Raw genomic sequence first — 22,104 nt, forward strand, 5'->3', positions numbered from 1 at the left:
AATTGTGAGGCCACTGTACCTGCATTTCTGAGGCTGTCTCTGTCTCTGTCTCTGTCTGTCTCATAAGATGCCATTTCTTTGGGAGATTTCAGAAAATAATGAGAGCTTGGCATAAGACAAAGTGATGTGGGTTCTCCACGGGGAGTGTGCCTTCCCCTCTGCTCAGCCTTGCCACGGCTCTATTTGTCATTGTCACTGCCACCACTAGGACTTCAGCTCAACGCTGGCTCCTTAAGCGAATTGCTACAGTCTCTCCTAATGTGGTCGGCGAATCCCTGGTACCTGGGAGTGTGTTACCTCATATGGCAAAAGGGCCCGGGGTGTGTGATTACAGTAAGGGTCTTGAGATGGGAGATTTTCCTGGATTATTCATGTGGGTTCTGAATGTCACCACAAGCATCCTTGTAAGAGGGAGATGGAATGAGATGGGACACAGGGGAGGGAAGGAGATGGATGACGTCAGCAGAGAGAAGCTTGAAGATTCCGTTCTGCTGGCTTCGACAGTCGAGGACGAGGCCACCAGGCAAGGAATACAAGAACTGGAAAACACAGGAAGAAGATTCTCCCCTGTGGCCTCCAGGAATATGGTCCTGCGGACACTTGATTTCAGCCCAGGGAAGCCAATTTCAGGCCTTTGGCCTCCAGAACCATCAGAGCATAAATGTGTGTTATTTTGACACCCACTTTGTGGTAGTTTGTTACAGCAGCCACAGGAAACCTATATAGTTAGTAAAGCATCTACATTGCAAGCTGTGTAGACAATGTCACACTGTCACTCTGCAGGAATGCTGTGAATTGGATCCACAGTCTAACCATCGGAGGGCTGGGCAGCTCTCATTGCCAGGACTTGCCGGCTCCAGGAAATCCCTTGAAATGGGTCAGACACATGACCAGATTCTGGTCGGAGAAAGATACTGAACACATACTCACACCAATGAATGTAGATATTAATAGAGGGAAAGGTTTCTCTTTTCTTTCTTTCTTTTTTTTCTTTTTTAATGTTTGTTTATTTTTGAGAGAAAGAGACAGAGTACAATTGGGAGAAGGGCAGAGAGAGAAAGAGAGAGGGAGACACAGAATCGGAAGCAGGCTCTCGACACAGGGCCCAAACCTACAAACCCTGAGATCATGAACTGAGCCAAAGTTGGATGCTTATCTAACTGAGCCACCCAGGCACCCCTCTTTTTTCTCTTTTTAAATGTCTATTTATTTATTTATTTAATATTTTTATTTATTTCTTGGAGAGAGAGAGAGACAGCGTGAGCAGGGGAGGATCAGAGAGAGAGGGAGTCACAGAGTGACACAGGCTCCAGGCTCTGAGCTGGCAGTCAGCACAGAGCCCGACGTGGGGCTCGAACCCACGAACCGCGAGATCATGACCTAAGCAAAAGTCGGACGCTCAACCGACTAAGCCACCCAGGCGCCCCTAAATGTCTATTTATTTTTGAGAGAGAGAGCCAGGTGAGCAGGGGAGGGGCAGACAAGAAAGAAGGGGATCCAAAGCGGGCTCTGCGCGGACAGCAGAGATTCCAATCTGGGGCTCAAACTCATGAGCTGCAAGATTATGACCTGAGCCGAAGTCAGACGTTTAACCAGCTGAGCCATGCAGGCACCCTGGAGGGGAAGATATCTAAGGAAAGGATATGGTTATGGGGATAAGACTGGACACAGACTGGAAAGTGCTGGGAAAGCTTCCTTTGGATGGAAGCCTGGATCTGAGCCCTGCAGGGAGAGGGAGGGCTAATCATGCAAAGACGGTGGGGGAGGAGGGGTCCAGGCAGAGGGAAGGGCACGGAGGACAGCCCCAGTGGAAGGACAGATCCCAGGCTGTAGGGGGATTGAAAGGCACCCTGTGGGGTGCAGAGCAGTGGTGGGGGGTGCAGGTGGAGAAAAAACAAAGAAAAATAGAGCGCAGAAGAGGCAGGAACAGAGCCAGGGGGACCTTGATCATAGTAACAAATTCAGGAAAGTGTTTAAAACTGGGAGCTGTGATCTGATTTGCATTCTGAGAGGCCCCCTCTGGCTGTGGTACCCTGGCCTGGAGGGCAGCCGGGTGGGAGGCTGGGAGGCTCTTAAGATCCAAGAGAGAGATGGAAGTGTGCACTTGGGTGGTGGCCATGGCAGTAGAGAAACGTGGACAGTTTTAAAACTATTCTACGGGGCGCCTGGGTGGCTCAGTCTTTTGAGCGTCCGACTTTGGCTCAGGTCATGATCTCATGGTTCGTGGGTTCGAGCCCCGCATCGGGGTCTCTGCTGACAGCTAGCTCAGAGCCTGGAGCCTGTTTCAGATTCGGTGTCTCCCTCTCTCTCTGACCATCCGCTGCTCATGCTGTCTCTCTCTCTCTCAGAAATAAATAAAACATTAAAAATTAAAAAAAATAAAACTATCCTAGGAGGTAAAATTTGACTCAGTTTGGGGATGGACTGAATATGTGAGGTGGCAAACTGGAAGGAGTCAAGAATGGTGTCTAACGTTGGAATCTGGCGTTTCCACACAGGTGGATGGTGGTGGGGGGCCATTTGCTGAGCTACGTTTGGTGGGGACACGGTTAGCGGATGGCACAGGAATCATGAGTTTGGACTTGGACATATTGGGTTTGATGTGTCTGAGATATGGGTGTGAAGGTATCAGAGATCATAAACTTCCTTCTCTTTCTTGGCTTTTTTCCTTTAAAAACGTGTGTGTGTGTCCCAAAAGGCAAAACCTGTATGATGCCACTCATGTGAGGAACTCAGAGTCATCAGAATTAGAGGGACAGAAAGCAGATGGTGGTTGCCAGGGGCTGGGGGAGCATGGCAGGTTATTGTTTGATGACTACAGGGTTTTGGTCTTGCAAGTGGAAAGTTCTGGAGATGGTGATGATGACATGGTGGTGATGGTTGTACAACAGTGTAAATATTCTTAATGCCCTTGAACTGTACACTTACAATGTCACGATGGTACATTTTGTTATGTGTATTTCACCACAATAAAAAGCATTGGAAAACAAGTGTGTGTATATGTGTGTTTGTGAACTATATACAAAAGGGTGCATAAAATTCACATATACCATTTATGGAATAATAAACAGTTATGTCTCCATCATCTTGCATGAGTAATAACCTGTACAGGACCCTTCGAATCCCTGTTGCATCTCATTCCCTCACATGTCCTTCATTCCCTCAGAGGTAAACACTATGCTGAATTTATCTTTCTCTTTTTAAGTCGGCTTCACACCCAGTGCAGAGGCCCACATGGGGCTTGAAGTCATAACCCTGAAATTGAGAGTCAGATGAGTAACCACTGAGCCACCCCGGCATCCCTAAACTGAGTTTATCTTAATACTTTTTCTTTTTATAATTTACTGTCTCTATATGAATGCCTGCACAGTTTTAGGTTTTACGTATTTTGCCCTTTACATAATCTTGCCAAAAGTCTTTTTTTTATTTATTTTTAAAATTTACATCCAATTTTTAAAATTGGATTTATTTTAAATTATTTTAAAATTACATCCAATGATTTCCAGAGTAAATTCCTTAAAGTCCCTTACCCATTAGGTCCATCCCCCTCCCACATCCCCTCCAGTAAGCCTCTGTTGATTCTCCATATGTAAGAGTCTATGTTTTGTCCCCCTCCCTGTTTTTATATTATTTTTGCTTCCCTTCCCTTATGTTCATCTGTTTTGTATCTTAAGGTCCTCATATGAGTGAAGTCATATTTGTCTTTCTCTGACCGACTTATTTTGTTTAGCATAATACACTCTAGTTCCATTCATGTAGTTGGAAATGACAAGATTTCATTCTTTTTGAGTGCCAAGTAATATTCCATTGTATATATATATACACACCACATCTTCTTTATCCAGTCATCCATTGATGGACCTCTGGGCTCTTTCCATACTTTAGCTATTGTTGATAGCGCTGCTATAAACCTTAGGGTGCACGTGCCCCTTCAAAACAACATATGTGTATCCCTTGGATCATATCTAGTAGTGCAATTGTAGGATCATAGGGTAGTTCCATTTTTAATTTTTGGAGGAATCTCCATACTGTTTTCCGGAGTGGCCACACCAGTTTGCATTTCCACCAGCAGTGCAAAAGAGATCCTCTCTCTCCACATCCTCACCAACATATGCTGTTGCCTGAGTTGTTAATGTTAGCCATTCTGACAGGTGTGAGGTGGTTTCTCGTTGTGGTTTTGATTTGTATTTCCCTGATGAAGAGTGATGTTGAGCATTTTTTCATGTGTCGGTTAGCCATCTGGATGTCGTCTTTGGAGAAGTGTCTGTTCATGTCTTTTCCCCACTTCTTCACTGGATAATTTGTTTTCTGGGTGCTGAGTTTGAGAAGTTCTTGATAGATTTTGGATACTAACCCTTTATCTGATATGTTGTTTGCAAATATCTTCTCCCATTCCATTGGTTGCCTTTTAGTTTTGCTGATTGTTTCCTTCACTGTGCAGAAGCTTTTTATTTTAATGAGGTCCCAATAGTTCATTTTTGCTTTTGATTCCCTTGCCTTCAGAAACCTGTTGAGTAAGACGTTGCTGCGGCCGAGGTCAAAGTTTTTGCCTGCTTCCTCATCGAGGATTTTCATGGCTTCCTGTCTTACCTTTAGGTTTTTCATCCATTTTGAGTTTATTTTGTGGATGGTGTAAGAAAGTGGTCCAGGTTCATTTTTCTGCATGCCGCTCTCCAGTTTTCCCAGCACCACTTGCTGAAGAGACTGTCTTTATTCCATTGTATATTCTTTCTTGCTTTGTCAAAAATTAGTTGGCCATATGTTTGTGGGTCCCTTTCTGGGTTCTCTATTTTGTTCCATTGATCTGAGTGTCTGTTTTGTGCCCATATCATATTGTGATGATGATTACAGCTTTGTAATACAGCTTGAAGTCTGGGATTATGAAGCCTTCTGCTTTGGTTTTCTTTTTTAAGATTGGTTTGGCTATTTGGTCTTTTCTGGTTCCATACAAATTTTAGGACTGTTTGATCTAGCTCTGTGAAGAATGCTGGTATTATTTCGATAGGTCTTGTATTGAATATGTAGATTGCTTTGGTTAGAATTGACATTTTAGCAGTATTTGTTCTTCCTATCCAGGAGCCTGGAATATTTCTCCATTTTTTGTGTGTCTTTTTCAATTTCTTTCATAAGCTTTCTATAGTTTTCAGTATATAGATTTTTCACCTCGTTGGTGAGATTTATTCCTAGGTATTTTATGGCTTTTGGTGCAATTGTAAATGGGATCGATTCTTTGATTTCTCTTTCTGTTGCTTCATTGTTGGTGTATACGAATGCAATTGTTTTCTGTGTGTTGATTTTATATCCTGCCACTTTGCTGAATTCATGGATCAGTTTTTTGGTGGAATCTTTTGGGTTTTCCATATAGAGTATCATGTCATCTGTGAAGAGGAAAAGTTTGACCTCTTCCTGGCTGACGTGGATGCCTTTTATTTCATTGTGTTGTCTGATTGCTGAGGCTATGTTGAATAACAGTGGCGAGAGTGGACATCCCTGTCTTGTTCCTGACATTAGGGGGAAGTTCTCAGTTTTTCCCCATTGAGGATGATATTAGCATTGGGTCTCTCATATATGGCTTTTATGATGTCTAGGTATGATTCTTCTATCTCTACTTTCTTGAGAGTTTTTATCAAGGATGCTGTATTTTATCAAATGCTTTCTTTGCATCTATTCAGAGAATCATGTGGTTCTTGTCCTTTCTTTCGCTTGATGTGATGAATCATACTGATTGTTTTGTGAATATTGAACCAGCTGTGCATCACAGATATAAGTCCCACTTGTCGTGGTGAATAATTTTTTTGAATGTATTGTTGGATCCAGTTGGCTAATATCTTGTTGAGGATTTTTGTATCCATGTTCATCAGGGAGATTGATCTATAGTTCTCCTTTTCAGTGGGGTCTTTATCTGGTTTTGGAACCATGGTAATGCTGGCTTCATAGAAAGAGTTTGGAAGTTTTACTTCCATTTCTATTTTTTGGAATAGCTTCAAGAGAATAAGCGTTAACTCTTCCTTAAATGTTTGGTAGAATCCCCCTGGAAAGCCAGCTGGCCCTGGACTTTGGGAGATTTTTGATTACTAATTCGATTTCTTTACTGGGTATGGGTCTGTTCAAAGTTTCTATTGCTTCCTGATTCAGTTTTGGTAGTTTATATGTTTCTAGGAATTTGTCCATTTCTTCCAGATTGCCGATTTTATTGGTGTATAATTGCCCATAATATTCTCTTATTATTGTTTTTATTTCTGCTGTGTTGGTTGTGATCTCTCCTCTTTCATTCTTGATTTTATTTATTTGGGTCCTTTCCTTTTTCCTTTTTATCAAACTGGCTAGTGGTTTATCAATTTTGTGAATTCTTTCAAAGAACCAGCTTCTGGTGTCATTGATCTGTTCTACTGGTTTTTTGTGGTTTTGTTGTTGTTGTTGTTGTTGTTGTTTTTCTTCTTTTTGGTTTCGATAGCATTGATTTCTGCTCTAATCTTTATTATTTCCTGTCTTCTGCTGGTTTGGCGTTTTATTTGCTGTTCTTTTTCCAGCTCCTTAAGGTGTAAGGTTAGGTTGTGTATCTGAGACCTTTCTTTCTTCTTTAGGAAGGCCTGGATTGCTATATACTTTCCTCTTATGACTGTCTTTGCTGTGTTCCAGAGGTTTTGGGCTGTGGTGTTATCATTTTCATTGGCTTCCACGTACTTTTTAATTTCCTCTTTAACTTCTTCGTTAGCCCATTCATTCTTTAGTAGAATGTTCTTTAGTGTCCAAGTATTTGTTACCTTTCCAAATTTTTTCTTGTGGTTGATTTCGAATTTCATAACATTGTGGTATAAAAATATGCACAGTGGGATCTCCATCTTTTTGTACTTGTTGAGAGCTGATTTGTGTCCCAGTGTGTGATCTATCCTGGAGAATGTTCCATGTACACTGGAGAAGACTGTAGACTCCACTGCTTTTGGGTGAAATGTTCTGAATATATCTTAAGTCCATCTGGTCCAGTGTGTCATTCAAAGCCATTGTTTCCTTGTTGATTTTCTGTTTAGATGATGTGTCCATTCCTGTAAGTGGGGTGTGGAAGTCCCCTACTATGATGGTATTATTATCAATGAGTTTCTCAATGTTTGTGATTAATTGATTTATATATTTGGGTGCTCTCACATTTGGAGCATAAATGTTTACAATTGTTAGGTCTTTTTGGTGGATAGACCCTTCATTATGATATAATTCCCTTCCTCATCTCTTGTTACAGTCTTTATTTTAAAGTCTAGATTGTGTGATATAAGTATGGCTATTCCAGCTTTCTTTTGTCAACCACTAGCATGATAGATGGTTCTCCATCCCCTTACTTTCCATCTGAAGGTGTCTTTAGGTCTAAAGTGGGTCTCTTGTAAACAGCATATAGATGGATCTCATTTTCTCTTCCTTTCTGTTCCCCTATATCTTTGGATTGGAGCATTTAGTCCATTGATGTTTAGAGTGAGCACTGAAAGATACAAATTTATTGCCATTATGTTGCTTGTAGAGTTGGAATTTCTGGTGGTGTCTCTGGTCCTTTCTAGTCTTTGTTGCTTTTGGTCTTTTTTTTTTTTTCCTTCCGTCTTTTCTCCCCTCAGAGAGTCCCCCTTAAAATTTCTTGCAGGGCTGGTTTAGTGGTCACAAACTCCTTTAATTTTTGTTTGTCTGGAAAACTCTTAATGTCTCCTTCTATTTTGAATGACAGCCTTGCTGGATAAAGAATTCTTGGCTGCATATTTTTCTGATATAGCACATTAAATATATCCTGCCCCTCCTTTCTGGCCTGCAAGTTTCTGTGGATAACTCTGCTGCAAACCTGATCTGTCTTCCCTTGTAGATTAAGGACGTTTTTTCCCCCTTGCTGCTTTCATGATACTTTGCCTGATTTTTTTCTGAATTTGACTATGATATGCCTTGTTGATGGTCAATTTTTGTTGAGTCTAATGGGAGTTGTCTATGCTTCTTGGATTTTGATGTCTGTGTCTTTCCCCAAGTGAGGAAAGTTTTCTGCTATGATTTGCTCGCATAACCCTTCTACCCTTTTCTCTCTTCATCTGAGGCTCCTATGATTCTGATGTTCCTTTTTAATGAGTCACTGATTTCTCTAATTCTTAAATGGTGCTCTTTTGTCTTAGTCTGCCTCTTTTTTTCTGCTTCATTATTCTCCATAAGTTTCTACTCTATATTGCTGATTTGCTGCTCTTTCTCATCCATCTTGCCTCCATGGCATCCATTTGAAATTGCAGCTCAGCTATAGCATTTTTTATTTCATCCTGACTAGCTTTTACTTCTTTTATCTCCGCAGAAAGGGATTCTAATCTATTTTCAACCCCAGGTAGTATGCTTATTATCGTGATTCTAAATTCTTTTTGAGACATCTTGCTTGTATCTGTGTTGACTAAGTCCCTGGCTGTCATTACTTTCTGCCATTCCTGTCATTATTCAAAGGGGTGAATTCCTTTGTTTCATCATTTTGAAGGAGGAAAAGGAATTAATAAAGTGAAAAACATTAAAATTAAAAAATTAAGAACAACACACACAGATACCAAATAGATGATGCTAGATCCTAGATGTATTTTGGTTTGTATCTTGAAAAGAACTTGATAGATTAGAGGAAAAAAGGAAAAAAGAAAAAGGAAAACATTTGAAAATTTGAGGAAATAAATACAATGAAATAGAAGAAAATGAAATGATGAAAGTAAAATAGAATTTTTAAAATTTACAAAAAAGTAAAAAAATCATAGAAAAATAAAGAAAAATATTTTTAGTAACAATTGAAAGTAAAAATAAATTTTTTCTCTTTCTGTATTCAAGAAAATGAAAAGAACCAAAAAAGAAAAAAATTGGACCAGTGAACAGATTGAAATAAGATTGTAATTACATCGTTTTCCCCTAGAAGTCAAACTATGAAGCCCTTTATCGTCTGTGAACTAAGCAGGTGAAGAGACTTGATTTCCTGAAGAGCAAGGTTGGCCCAGTTCGGCGGGGCTTAGTGTAATGTTTCCCTTCTCCACTAGATGGTGCTGCTTAGCCTACTGGGGTGGAGTCTTTTGGCGCCTATAAGTGTGTATGCGCATGCGCGGGCGGAGTGAAAATGGCGGCACTCTAGTATCAGAGCTCTGTTCTCCCGAACCTGCAGTCGCGCGCCGGTCTTTTGTCTGCAGCCTCCATCCACTTCCTGCTTTTACACTGCCCGCGACCAAGCCGTCAGGTGGCCCCTCGCTCCTGAGTTTTACCTCAGATGCCGCTGTGTTTCCCGACCCCTCGCTTCCGAGGAACCGCGGCTGTGACCCGTTCCGCCTGCTGTGGAAGGTCTCGCCGAGCCATGCCCGGTGCCGGCCGCACCCTGGAACGTTCTCGGGACCGCGTTGCTGCCGAGGCCCAGAGACTGCAGCTGGGGGCCCGCCCGGCTCCAGACAAAGTTCACGCGATCGTGTAGCAGCAGCGTCTCAGGGATTAAGGAAAATCACAACACCGGCTGGCACCAGGCTTCCCCCGTAACGACCTTGTTCCAGAACCAGCGGATGTGGTTGTTCTCCGGGGTCTGCTGGGGCCTTTGCTTGTGGGGGGTCCTCCCGGCAGGGGAGCCGCCTCTCCCCGTGCGGCCCGAGCACCCCTACCTCACTCTGTTGCTGGGATTCCCCTTCCCACCGGAGCACTGCCAGGTAAGGAGTTGCGGGGGTTTGCACGCTGCGATCCCCCTGTTTACAGAGTCTTAACGGAATTTAAACCCTCTCTTTTCTCCTCTCTCCCTTTTTAGTTCAGTCCCTGCGGCTGTTTCCACTCTTACACTTTCTCCCCAGCTGCTTTGGGGGGTGCTTTTCCCATACTCTCCACCCGGCTCCATCCTCCCTCCGCAAGCAGAAACAGCTCCCTGCCCTCCATGCCTCCTCTCTCCGCCAGTCCACCTCTCTCTCCCCCAGGTCACCTCTCGGCGCCGTGTACCCGCCCAGTTCTGTGGTTCAGGTCGTGCAGACTGTTGTGTTAATCCTCAAATCCGTTTTCTCCGTGTGCAGGATGGAAAGTCTTGTTTCTGAGATGCATCTGGGTTCGTGCCTGTGGCGTGTTCATTTTTTCACTGCTCTGTAGTGTTCCATGGTGTCATTAGGCTGTACCTGATTTGTCTTTTTCCACTGCCGATAAATACTTATTTCCACTTTGTTGCTTTTACAAACAAGGCTGATAAGCACATTCTGGAATATGCCTCCTGGCACTCACGTGTGAGAGTTTCTTTAGGGCAGTGCTGTGATGATGGAAACGTTCTACAGAAATGTGTGTGCTTTCCAGTAGGTCTGGTCATTAGCCGCCATTGACTAATGAGCACTTGAGATGACAGAGGGCTACCGAAGAAGGGTTCTCTTTATTTCACTTTGATTAATTTAAATAGAAAAAGCCACATGAGAGGCATTAGGGTGGCTCAGTCAGTTAGGCGTCTGACTCTTGATTTCAGCTTTGGTCATGATCTCAGGGTTTGTGAGTTCAAGCCCCACCTCGGGCTCTGTGCTGACAGCATGGAGCCTGCTCGAGATTCTCTCTCTGCCCCTCCCCAGCTTGCACTCACTCACTCGCTCTCTCAAATAAACATTTTAAAAAAGGAAAGAAAGAGCCACATGAAGCCCGTGCCTACCCAGTTACACAGAGCAACCTTAGGGTATACCGAGGCAAGAAACTGCTGGTTACTGTACAGTTAAGTACATGCTAATCTTTACTAGGTAATGCCAGTCTGTTTTCCAGAGTGCTAGAGCCAATATCCCTTTATCTAAGTCTCAGGGCACCTAGGGAGCTCAGTGAGTTAAGTGTCCAACTCTTGATCTCAGCTTAGGTCTTAATCTCAGGGTTATGAGTTCAAGCCCCGTGCTGGCCTCCACACTGGGCATGGAGTCTACTTTAAAAAGAAAAATCAGTCTCCAACTTCCTAGGTATTTTTTAGCTAGATAAAGCAACCAAATGGAAGTTTCTGAGAATAAACAAGGTTGTATTAGTCAGGATGCTCCCATGAAATAGAAGCAATAAGAGATTTGATTGATCGATTTTTTGATGGATCAATCTATTAATTATAAGGAAGTGGCTCGTGTGATTATGGAGGCTTTAAAGTCCCAGGATCTATCATCGGCAAGCTAGAGACACAACAGAGCCAATGATATAGTTCCAGTCCAAAAACCTGCAGGCTCATGCCTCAAGAGAAGTCAATTTTTTAGTTCACGTCCACAGGGAGAAAAAGATCAATATCCCAGCTCATCAGTAAGGCGGCAAAGTTCCCTCTTACTCAGCCTTTGTGTTCTATTCAGGCTTTCAACGGATTGGATGTGGCCCACCCATATCGGGAAAGGCAATTTGCCTTACTCTATCTACTGATCTGAATGTTAATCTCACCCAGAAACACCCTCATAGACTCCCCCAGAATAATGTAGGACCCAATGTCTGGCCACCCATGGCCGAGTCAAGCTGACACATAAAATTAACCACCACAAGAGCCTAATTTGGTGATCTCCCTCCCAGCTCACCAGAACCCAGGAGGCTCAGGGGAGATCCTTGGAGCTAAGAGAATGAAGTCCCTGCTGGTAAGGCAGTCTGAGCTCCCAGAGAGAAGAATGTCCTTCCCAAAAGCCAACTTGGAAGATCAGAAACTTGTCAAGTGGGGCCATATATCTTTCTCTGTTTGATCAGCCCGGATTCCCACCCTCACCCCCACCTCCCAGCACACTTAGGAACTCAGGAGGGTCCTTGCACTCAGAGATCTAACCTGGAACATTCTCCTCCATCCTCCATTCTTCTCCATTTCCTGCCCCCGCTTTGTCCTTCCCTCCCCCCCTCCTCAATTTCCTGTACATTTTGTCCAAGACAAATTGCTTTTTAGATCTTCTGCCTCTGAAGCCATCTCTTCCCACCTGATATGTACGGCGGCTCTGCCAACAGTGACCTGTTCTCAGGAAATGCTATTTAAAACCCAAAGTGCAGCCAGTGTGATGCAGGACTCCCGAATGTGGCTAAGATGTGTCAAGTTACATAAACGCACATGCCTCGTTTTGCCCTTGGCTTGAAGCTTCTCCTAACAGACCTCAGAATTATCAGCTCATTAGAGACCAAAAAAAATGCAGGTGCAGAAAACATTTTTAAAAATAACAATAGTAATAACAGAGTCAAGGCCCCAGGGTAGAGTTGGTCTTAATGGTGAGCTGCTCTCCAGCTTCTCGGGGAGGGGAGTGTCTTCTGAGCATCCTCTGGAGGTGACAAAGTAGCCCTGGTCCCTCACTCTCCCTTAGCGTGCAGTGCCAACCATGAAAAGGGGGAAGGGGATTCTGATTTGCTCATTTCCTAGGAAGAGCCACCCATTTTCACACACATCCTTGCTGTGGTGCTACCAGGGAAGCATCAATGCACCCACTGAGCAGAGGGGGAAACTGAGGCTGGAACAGGGCTAAAAAATTTGCTCCAGGCCACACAGTTGGTAAAAAGTAGAGCTGGGGTTCAGAGCAAGTTGACAGGCCCCATAGCATGATGGTGGAGATGGACACCCAGAGATACCATTATCTGCTATGAGTGGACACTCTGCAACCCTAGGCAAGTTCCTCAACCTCTCTGTGCATCAGTTTCTTTGCCTGTAATATGGAAATGGGGAGGGAGAAGGTTATCTATCTATATACTCATAGTGAGGATTAAATGAATCAAGGCACGTAAAATATTGTGAATACTATCCAGCAGAGCAGGTATTCAAAAAGCTGGCTGTTTACAACTTGTATGCACTTTCTACCCTCCTGACCTCAACATCTGCCAGATTCAAGGGCTTGACCTCTTCACCATGCTGCGTACTTCTTAATTTTTTAAATGTTTATTTATTTTATTATTTTTTGAGAGAGAGAGGGAGACACAGAATCTGAAGCAGGCTCCAGGCTCTGAGCTGTCAGCACAGAGCCCAATGCGGGGCTCGAACTCACAAACTGCGAGATCATGAGCCAAAGTCAGACGCTTAACCTACTGAGCTACCCAGGTGCCCTTGGGTACTTCTTAATAACATGAAGTGACTGGGGTCCAAGCCCAGGCTCTGGAAATTCTGAAACGCAAGGGCCCTGCGCCTGACCTCCATCCTCCACATCCCCACCTCCCCTGCCTCGGGCAGTTCTGAGTCTCCCTGTTGAAAAGCCGCCACTGCCCAGAGCAAGCTGAGAGACGGAGCGTGCTTTCCCTTTTATGAAAATCCAGCAAGCGGCTGTAACATGAAGATAACCACCCCCTGCCCCTGCTCAGAGGCGGACGATTCTTAATTATTTGAAACCCAGATAAACAGCAGGGCCAGGATTGTATAGAGGATGCAAAAATGCTGAGGCGGGCAAGAGCGGGCTGCAGAATTCTACGAAGCTAATGCTGTGATTCAGTGCTTGGAATTAAAGGTAAGAAAATGAGTCTGAGGTTGTCAGCAACCTCCGTAGGACAGGATAGCGGGTGGTGTGGACATGGGGCGGCAGCGGGAGGGATGGGAGGTGGGCAGCTCAGAGAATCAAGGAGAGAACAAAGCGGACTTCAAGCTTTACCTCTGGGACACTTGCCACCAATTACAGAGGCGTTTTCATGATCCTGAGGGGTTTATCGACTCATTCGAATGAAGCTCATCAAGTTACCCAACTTTAAGAGGGAGAGCTCCAACGACCATGTAGCAACCTGCAAACCAGAGGATAAGCTAAGGAAGACCGAGAGAAGACCACTGTGCCCGCCACGGTCACTCACAGCCCTTCCCTGAACCTGACCTTGTGATCCTTCATCAGGGTGAACAGGGGGCTGCTCTTGATTCATCCTTCCATTAGTAAGCACTTCTCATAGCTCAGGTGACAGTGTGTGCTCAGGGTTGGTCCACAGGAAGGGTTCAATAAATGTTGACTGCTGTGGTCCCTGATAACCCTTACAGGGCACTACAGCAAATTCCTGGCAGATGGACTTGTAAACATGACCACCTTAGTTAGAGCTCATCATTCTAGGTTCCAAACAAATCACTTATCTCCAGAGAAAGAGCATGGAAAAGTCCTAAGTCCTGTTTACTGAGCCTGCCTCAGCAGAATCCTTTCTGTTTCTACCACACCAAATTCAAGATGGCGGAACAAGACGAAACCCATTGTGGGACTGTGAGATTAGAGGATTGGGGGAGTCCAGTCAGGAGTTTGAATTTGCATTCTAGAAATTCTGAGCAAAGAAGAAAGGAAATAAAAAGTAAACAGCAGTTGTTTTGTGCTCTGTTGTGTGCCCAGGGTCACAGACTGAGGACATGGGAGAGCCAGGAAGGCCCCTGGGTCCACTTCTCATGAGTCCATGCTAGTTCCCCGGGGACTGGGTAAATCTCTCTCCTACTCCCTCACCATGCTGGTAAGAGGACTGTTGAGCCAGCAGGACAAGAACATGGAAAGAAAAATACTAAACGTTGGGGGTGTTGGGGGCAGCAGCCATTGGACCCTTTCTTAAAAGAGTCAATGTAGCAGGAGACAGTAAAAGTGAGAAGACACCTTCAGCCATGGAATATGGTCTGACTCACACGGTCTCCACTGGACCTGATGGGTATTAACTTGATTACTTTGGAGCAGGTGTGACAAAACCAATCTCACCCTGGTTATTATAGCTACAATCATTGGGACTTTTTCAGTCCATGACTGTCACATTCCTGTCACTCAGAGCGTCCCCACCTGAGCCTGCAAATGCTTAGTTATGTCTGAAATTCTATTTCCCTCTTTTCCTGTGCCAAGGGTTGTATGTGTGTGTGTGTGCGCGCACACACGCCCGTAGGGAAGTTGTTGGGGTAAGGATGGAGTATGAAAGAATAATTTATTGCACATTCAACAAATATTAATTGGTCACATAAGTGCCAGGTGCTGTTCAAGATGCTAGAAAGACAGAATGGTGAGGAAGGTAAGATCCCTGCTCTCGTGGTATCTACTCTATAAAGCATTTCCTTCCTTCGTTTGTTTCCTCATTCACTCACTAATCAATACTAGGGAGTCGCTGTATCCTAGCGTGGCTACTTAGCAGCTAATGCAAGCTTGGGCAAAATTTTTAACCTCCGATTTTCTCTTCTCTAAAAGGGACACAAGAGGGGCACCTGGGTGGCTCAGTCAGTTAAATGTCTGACTCTTGATTTCGTCTCAGGTCACGATCTCATAGTTCGTGGGATCGAACCCCTCGCCGGGCTCTGCACTGACAGTGCGTGGGATTCTCTCTCTGCCCCTCCCCCATTCACAGACTCTCTCTCAAAATAAATAACCTTAAAAAAATAAAAGAGACACAAGAATAGGGCCCCTATAGCCGTGTAAGGGCCTGGCTCTGAGAAACAGCCAGGACACAGAATTCGAAAATGGCCCATGCGTGGCCTGCTATCCTGGGAGGCTGCTAATGGATGAGACGATTGTTCAGGTCTGAGTGGACACTTATCTCTCTCCTGTCTGTCCTGGATTCATCATGTGCCTCTGAGATTGACAAGGTGGGTGCAAGCTTATGTACTATGTCAGGCTAGGTCTGGGGGGAGCCATCAGCATCATCCATTAGTGTCTGCAGGCTACTAGCAAAACTCCCAGGGGGCCTGGAAGCGGCCCCTCCCCTGGAGAATGTCACTGAGCCCCTCTTATGTCCTGATTACACTGACATCCTTCTGAATCCTTTGAATAATATGATTCATTCAAGTATCTACTGACGCATTGGGTGACCATAGCTGCTTTCAAGCGCCTACAGTTGACATTTGTACCTAAGTGGGAGTGATGGGGAAATTCGGTGAGGTCACAAGTCAGGAGTTTTGGGCAGTGCTTGGCCCAGAGCTAGAGCTTAAATGTGAGTTGTTCTTGTCATTGGGCATTCGCTGTGTGCCTGGCGTGTGCCAGATGCTGGGATACTGTGTGTGTGCCTGTCTGTTTGCGTACACGCGCATGCGCACGTGCACCCGATACAAAGGTCAGTCAATGCAAAGTGACAGCCATTGTTCCTATAGCAGCGAAAACAACCCTCTGGTCCCTCTTGAGCACCCACAGGCTGAGGGGGCTATTCAGTACTTTCTAGAACTCACATGTTTTCTGTCTTCTTTCTTTTAAAACAGGAGAAGAATACTGTAAGCGTCAGTCATGTGAGGGATTTTTTAAACAGGAGAAAATCAAATTTAATTCTGTAGTATGCAGGGTCCATAAGAATATGACACCCATTCACGTGCTTTTAAAGTTAAAAACTTATGTATGAGAGCAGACGCTTAATTATAGCTTTAGAACCAAATATAAGCATGATCCTCACTGTGAACATAAAGAAATAAAACTTGGAGGTATAAAAATAGAAAAAAGATGTGAAAGCAAGACCAGGGTGCTAATTTAATTCTGGTGCATAGAACATCCAGAGTAAAGGTTATATATGAAGTAACAGAAGAATAGTCATAAAACTATCCATCAGAATTAATAAGCACCATTACTGAGGTGCCTGGGTGGCTCAGTCAGTTAAGCATCTGACCGGCTCAGGGCAGGATCCCGAGGGTTCGAGCGCCGCATCAAGCTCTGTGCTGGCAGCTCGGAGTCTGGAGCCTGCTTCAGATTCTGTGTCTCCCTCTCTCTCTGTGTCCGTCTCCCATTCACACTCTGTCTCTCTCAAAAAAAAATTAAAAAATATTTCTAAGAAGAGCAATTACTCTGAACATACATCATTTTTATGAACTGGGATTAAAAATAAAACAGAGGAAGAAAGACTTTTAAGTTGCACATATACAGTAGTACAGGCACACCTCATTTTACTGTGCTTCACTTTATGAAGCTTTGCAGATACTGTATTTTTTACAAAATGAAGGTTCAAGACTTTGGTGGAGGAACTCACTGCGGGTGTAGTAGAAATAGCAAGAAAACTAGCATTGAAGGGGAGCCTGAAGCTGGGACCGAATTGCCACAGGCTCTTGATAAAACTTTAACTGGTTAGGAGCTGCTTCTCACGGATGAGCAAGGAAAGTGGTTTCTTGAGATGGAAACTACTCCTGGTGAGGATGCCGGGCAGATGGTCGAAATGACAACAAAGGATCGAGAATATTCCATACACTTCGTGGATAAAGCAGCAGTGGGGTTTGAGAGGATGGACTCCAGATCCGAAAGGAGTTCTACTGTGGGGGAAACGCTAGCAAGAGCATCGTGGTGACAGAGAAACTGTTCATGAAAGGAAGACTCCATCCATGCGGCAGACTTCATTGTTTTTTAATTTTATGTATTTATTTTTAATGTTTTTTTTTAATGTTTCTTTTTGAGAGAGAGGGAGAGAGCGCAAGCAGGGGAAGGACAGAGAGAGAGGGAGACAGAGGATCCCATGATCATGAGACAAATTCTTAACCGACTGAGCCATCCAGGCACCCCAATTGTTGTTTATTTTAAGAAACTGCCAGAGCCACCCCTACTTTCAGCAGCCACCACCCTGATCAGTCTGCAGCTGTCAACATCAAGGCAAGACCCTCTAGCAGCAAAAAGCTTACAACTCACTGAAAGCCCAGACGATGGCTAGCATTTTTGGCAAAACAAAAAGTCGTTTTTCAAACTAAGGCGTGCACACTGTGTTTTTTTGAGACACAACACCATTGCACTCTTAATAGACAACAGTATAGTGTAGCCATAACTTTTATATGCACTGGGAAGCCAAAAAATTCACCCTACTCGCTTTATAGCCATATTTGCTTTATTGCAGGGGTCTGGAACTGAACCCATGATATGTCTAAGGTACACCTGTAGAATTTGTAGACTGTGGCAATCTCAAACCCTCCTGTTGCCACTGAATTCTCAATCCTTCCATACTTTTTTGCCAGAAGTTTGAGAGCTGGCTTTTCCCTCTGCCCCGACTCCATCCACAAGAAAAAGCAGCATGCGATTTCAGCTTTCCCCAGAGCTGGACTTGGATTCCTGCTGTCTGTCTACTCACTTCTGTGGGGTGACTATACCCATTACTCGAATCCAGTAATTGCCGTTCTGTGGGTGAGCCACGAGAATCTACATCTAGTTCAATGATCTCCCACATACATCAAACACAACAGAACTTCCTGCCACTCGTCTTGGGTGCCCCACAGGCACCTCACACTCCTGTCCAGTCCTGGCTACCTCAGTGGTTGGAATCATCCGGTCTTTGCTGATACTTCTCCCACACAAACAATCCTTCAAGTTCTTCTGAAAAACGAAACCCAAAAAAACATGACGAGAGAAGGATTGTGTCTCAACACTCCTGTACTGGTTTGGCTTATTCCCAGATCAAAGGGAAGAGGTTTCTTATCTGTAGGGTTTGGGGGGGGGGGGCATGTTCTAGAACTTTCTTCTAAGGGCTCCTATGAGAAGGGAGATGGGCTTCTCATGCACGTGAAGCATTCAGCACAGGGGCTGGCTCACGCAGAGCTGAATAAATGGCAGCTGTTGCTCCAGCGGCCCGTCTCACAGGGCAAGAGAGAAGGCCACATTATGCAGTCCATGCAGAGGTCATTTAAGGAGAATATGGGTTTTGAAAGCAGGAAGAGCTGGATCTGAATCCTGATTGCTCTATTTACTAGCTGGAAGGCCCTGAGCAGGTTAGCTTCTCCAAGCCTCAGTCTTGCTCATCTGCAAGATGGAATAATCTTCTGACAGGCCTCAAGTCAGTGAAAGAACCAGTAGAATGCATACCTTCCTCCAGCGGAGGCTGGGTCAAATTATGTGACTCTGAGGTTGCCAGTGACCCCAGGAGAGAGGTCTTATCATCTCCCTCCACTTCACAAATCAGAGAAATGAGGCCCAGAGGAAAGCTGTCCAAGCTCTCCCAGTTTTTCTGGATCTCAGAACTGTCTGAACAAGTGTGTGCTCTTAACAACACAGGCACAGGACCACCTCTGGGTCCCCTTTCTGTCTGTGTGTCTGTCTGTCTGTCTCTCATCCCTTTCCTCTTCTCAAAAGGAAACATACAAAGAGCTTGGGCTTTGGAGTCAGACTAGCTTGAATTCATCCCATCTTCGGGGTCTTGTTTAAAATGGAAGTCTCTGACAGCTGCTTCTCTAGGCAGTAGTGAGAATCTATTAAGACTTTTTAAATGTCCATAATGCCTTTATCCCAGCGCCCGGCCTGCCGTAATAAACAGCAAATGTTAGTTTCTCCGTGTATCCCCCCCTCCATCCCCCTTCCTTTCCTCAGCCGCCTCCCCAAGGCACTCACATAAACCTGAGCTCGGACTCCCGTCGGACCAAGACTTCCCGGAGACGCTGAATCTTCGCCATCTCCAGCTCGATCTCCTCCGGCATCATGGTTGTCTCTGCCATGGAGATGATGTCCAGCTGATCTGTGCAGGAGACATGAAACGTGGGCGTCAAGACCCCAAGGCCATGATGGTTTTCAACAATTCCCTTAGGACAGCCCTTGTCCCCATTCCAGAGGGCTCCCTTGCCCCAGCGTCCTTGACGCTCCATGAAGGCGCACGTGCATGTTTGTGAGCCAGCCCTTTCGAAACTGGAAAACACGTTTTCCATGTGAATGCTGTTAAGAGCAAGAGGAGGCTCTGTTGGCTCACCGAACCTGTTCAAGGGTACATACATGGCCTTGACAGTCCCTGCCTGGCCCCGGCTCCTGAGTCTCTGCTCTTCTCGACTGCAGCCATTTGTCCCTGTCCCAGCCTCAAGACCACGGCCAACGTTTGGCAGAAAATCATTTTATAATAATTATCTTACATCAATACTCTTAATTATTACCTTACAAGAACACTAAGTAACCTAAGTCATTGTAATATGAAGTAAGACAAGTTTGTTGTAGAAAAAAGAACAAAAGTCATCCATGACTCCACTGCCCTGAGAGAACCACCATCCGCATTTTGATGGACATTCTTCCTGCTTCATATTTATAATTAGAATTACATTTATGGTAATATATTAAAAACATATTTTAAAACTGTGTATTACCATATATATGGAAAGACACTGCATACATATGCCTATATGTATCTATATACACATGTATTCATTCACTTGGGCTACCATAACAAAATACCAGAGGCTGACATTTGCTTTCTCACAGTGCTGAAGGCTAGAAATCCCAGTTCAAGGTCTGGCGGCGTCAGTTTCTAGCAAGAGCCCTCTTCCAGGCTTGTACACGGCCACCTTCTCACTTTGTGATCACACGGCCTTTTCTTTGCACACATACAGGCAGAGAGCTCTCTGGTGCCTCTTCTTGTAAGGACACTAATCCTATCAGATCAGGGCCCCAGCCTTATGATTTAATTTAATCTCAATCAGTTCCTCAATGGCTTTCTCTCCATATTAACCACCTGGGTCATTAGGGCCTCAACTTATGAATTCAGGGGGACATAAAGGTTTAGTCCATAACACATTAAAATTTTTTTTTTTAAAAAAGGGGGGGATGCCTGGGTGGCTCAGTTGGTTAACCAGCCGACTTTGGCTCAGGTCATGATCTCACAGTTCATGGGTTTGAGCCCCGCGTCGGGCTCTGTGCTGACAGCTAGCTCAGAGCCCGGAGCCTGCTTCAGATTCTTTGTCTCCCTCCCTCTCTGACCCTCCCCTGCTCATGCTGTTTCTCTCTCTCTCTCTCTCTCAGAAATAAATAAAACTTTAAAAAAATAAAAATTAAAAAAAGATTTAGTCCATAACAACATGTAAGCATGCATACATATATACATATATATATGTGTATATATATATATACACACACACATATATATATATATACACACACATATATATATATTAGCACATATATTGCTATTAACATTTTGGTGTAAATTCTTCCAACATATATATGGTAATTTACATGATTATATATATTATATATGTGGTGTGCATATATAGGGTAACATGTGGTTTTTTATGTGTTTTCTTTCCATGCATTATATTATATATACACATTCACACATACACACATGTATTTCACAACAGCAAAGATAAGAAATAATCTAAACCTCTATCAATGGGTGAATGGATAAAAAAAGAATATAGTATATATACAATGGAATATTATTCAGCCATGACAAAGGACGATATCCTTTGTGACAGCAGGGATGGGCCTTGAGCACATTATGCTAAGTGAGAAAAGTCAGAGAAAAAGACAAGTACCATGATGATCAGTTATATGTAGAATCTAAAAAGTCAAACTTGTAGAAGGATCCAAACTTGGAAGAATCCAAGAGGAAGGGCTATAGCTGATTCTCACCTTGAAATGAATGGCCTCCCTAACACTCTCTGAGATAATTCATAATTCATATGAGATAAATGAGGACAAAGGCAAGGGGAAGGACCAAGAAATTAGGGCAAAGAAATGTCGCATCACAGCCTCACAGCTATAGGTCTGCTGGAGATCTCCCTACCTGGCCCAGCCTCATGGAGCAGGATCTGTTTCTCCTTATATTTTCTGACAGCTCCTAGGTATCACAGCAAGGACAGTGCATGGTGTTGAATTGAGGAGGAGGGCAGCGCACAGTGGTCTAGATGGGTGGCGGGGAGGTGGGCAGGGAGATGGAGGCAATGTTAAATGGAGGATATTCACTATCCCCTCCCCCAACCCTCCAAGGCAGTGGGTCCTGAAGACCATCCCGCTGTCCACTGTCCGGCTGAGCTGGTGCTGAAATGGGGGTGGAAGGGGAGACAGAGAGGAGGGGGAGGGCGTGAGCATGAGAAAGAAGAGAGAGAGGGAGGGGGAGCGGAAGAGCTGTCTCAGGACTGGGACTTGAGAAGAGGGACAGATGTCTAAGGAGGAATTTTAGGACTTGTCCATGTGACGTGCTGAGTCATGATCTCAAGGCCCCTCGAATCAGATTTGGGGTCCTACTGCCCCTGATTCAAGACCCACATGGCTCCTGAGGTTGGAGCAATGAGGTCCCACTTTAGGAAGGAAAGAGGAAGGAAGGGACAGGATAAAAATATTCATATTAATTGATCATGACTGTGAACCAGGCTCCAATTAGACTAGAGGACCAGCTTGGGGGTACGTGGCCTCTGGGCACAGGGTAATAGAGGGTTGTAGGGAGCAGGCATAAGGGGCGTTCTGGAGTCAGGTGGCCCAAGCTTGCATCTCAGCTCTGCCCCTCACTAGCCGTGTGGCCCTAGAGAGTTGGTTAACGTCTCATGACTCAGTTTCCTCATCTGTAATGTGAGGACAATAAGGGACC

At 44.5% G+C, this 22,104-nt stretch overlaps 1 protein-coding gene across 1 annotated transcript in view; it reads right to left on the bottom strand.

Moving 5' to 3' along the window:
• The window catches only part of BMERB1 (bMERB domain containing 1), a 129,155-nt gene that overhangs the window by 39,776 nt on the left and 67,275 nt on the right, over positions 1-22,104 (bottom strand). Inside the window, exon 2 of the mRNA XM_039233547.1 lies at positions 19,149-19,272. Coding sequence (XP_039089478.1) covers positions 19,149-19,272 — 124 coding nt within the window. The remainder of the gene's footprint in view (positions 1-19,148; positions 19,273-22,104) is intronic.

The sequence above is a fragment of the Hyaena hyaena genome, unplaced genomic scaffold (assembly GCF_003009895.1).
Source record: "Hyaena hyaena isolate Hyena2069 unplaced genomic scaffold, ASM300989v1 scaffold_76, whole genome shotgun sequence".
In the NCBI taxonomy this organism is placed as follows: Eukaryota; Metazoa; Chordata; class Mammalia; order Carnivora; family Hyaenidae; genus Hyaena; species Hyaena hyaena.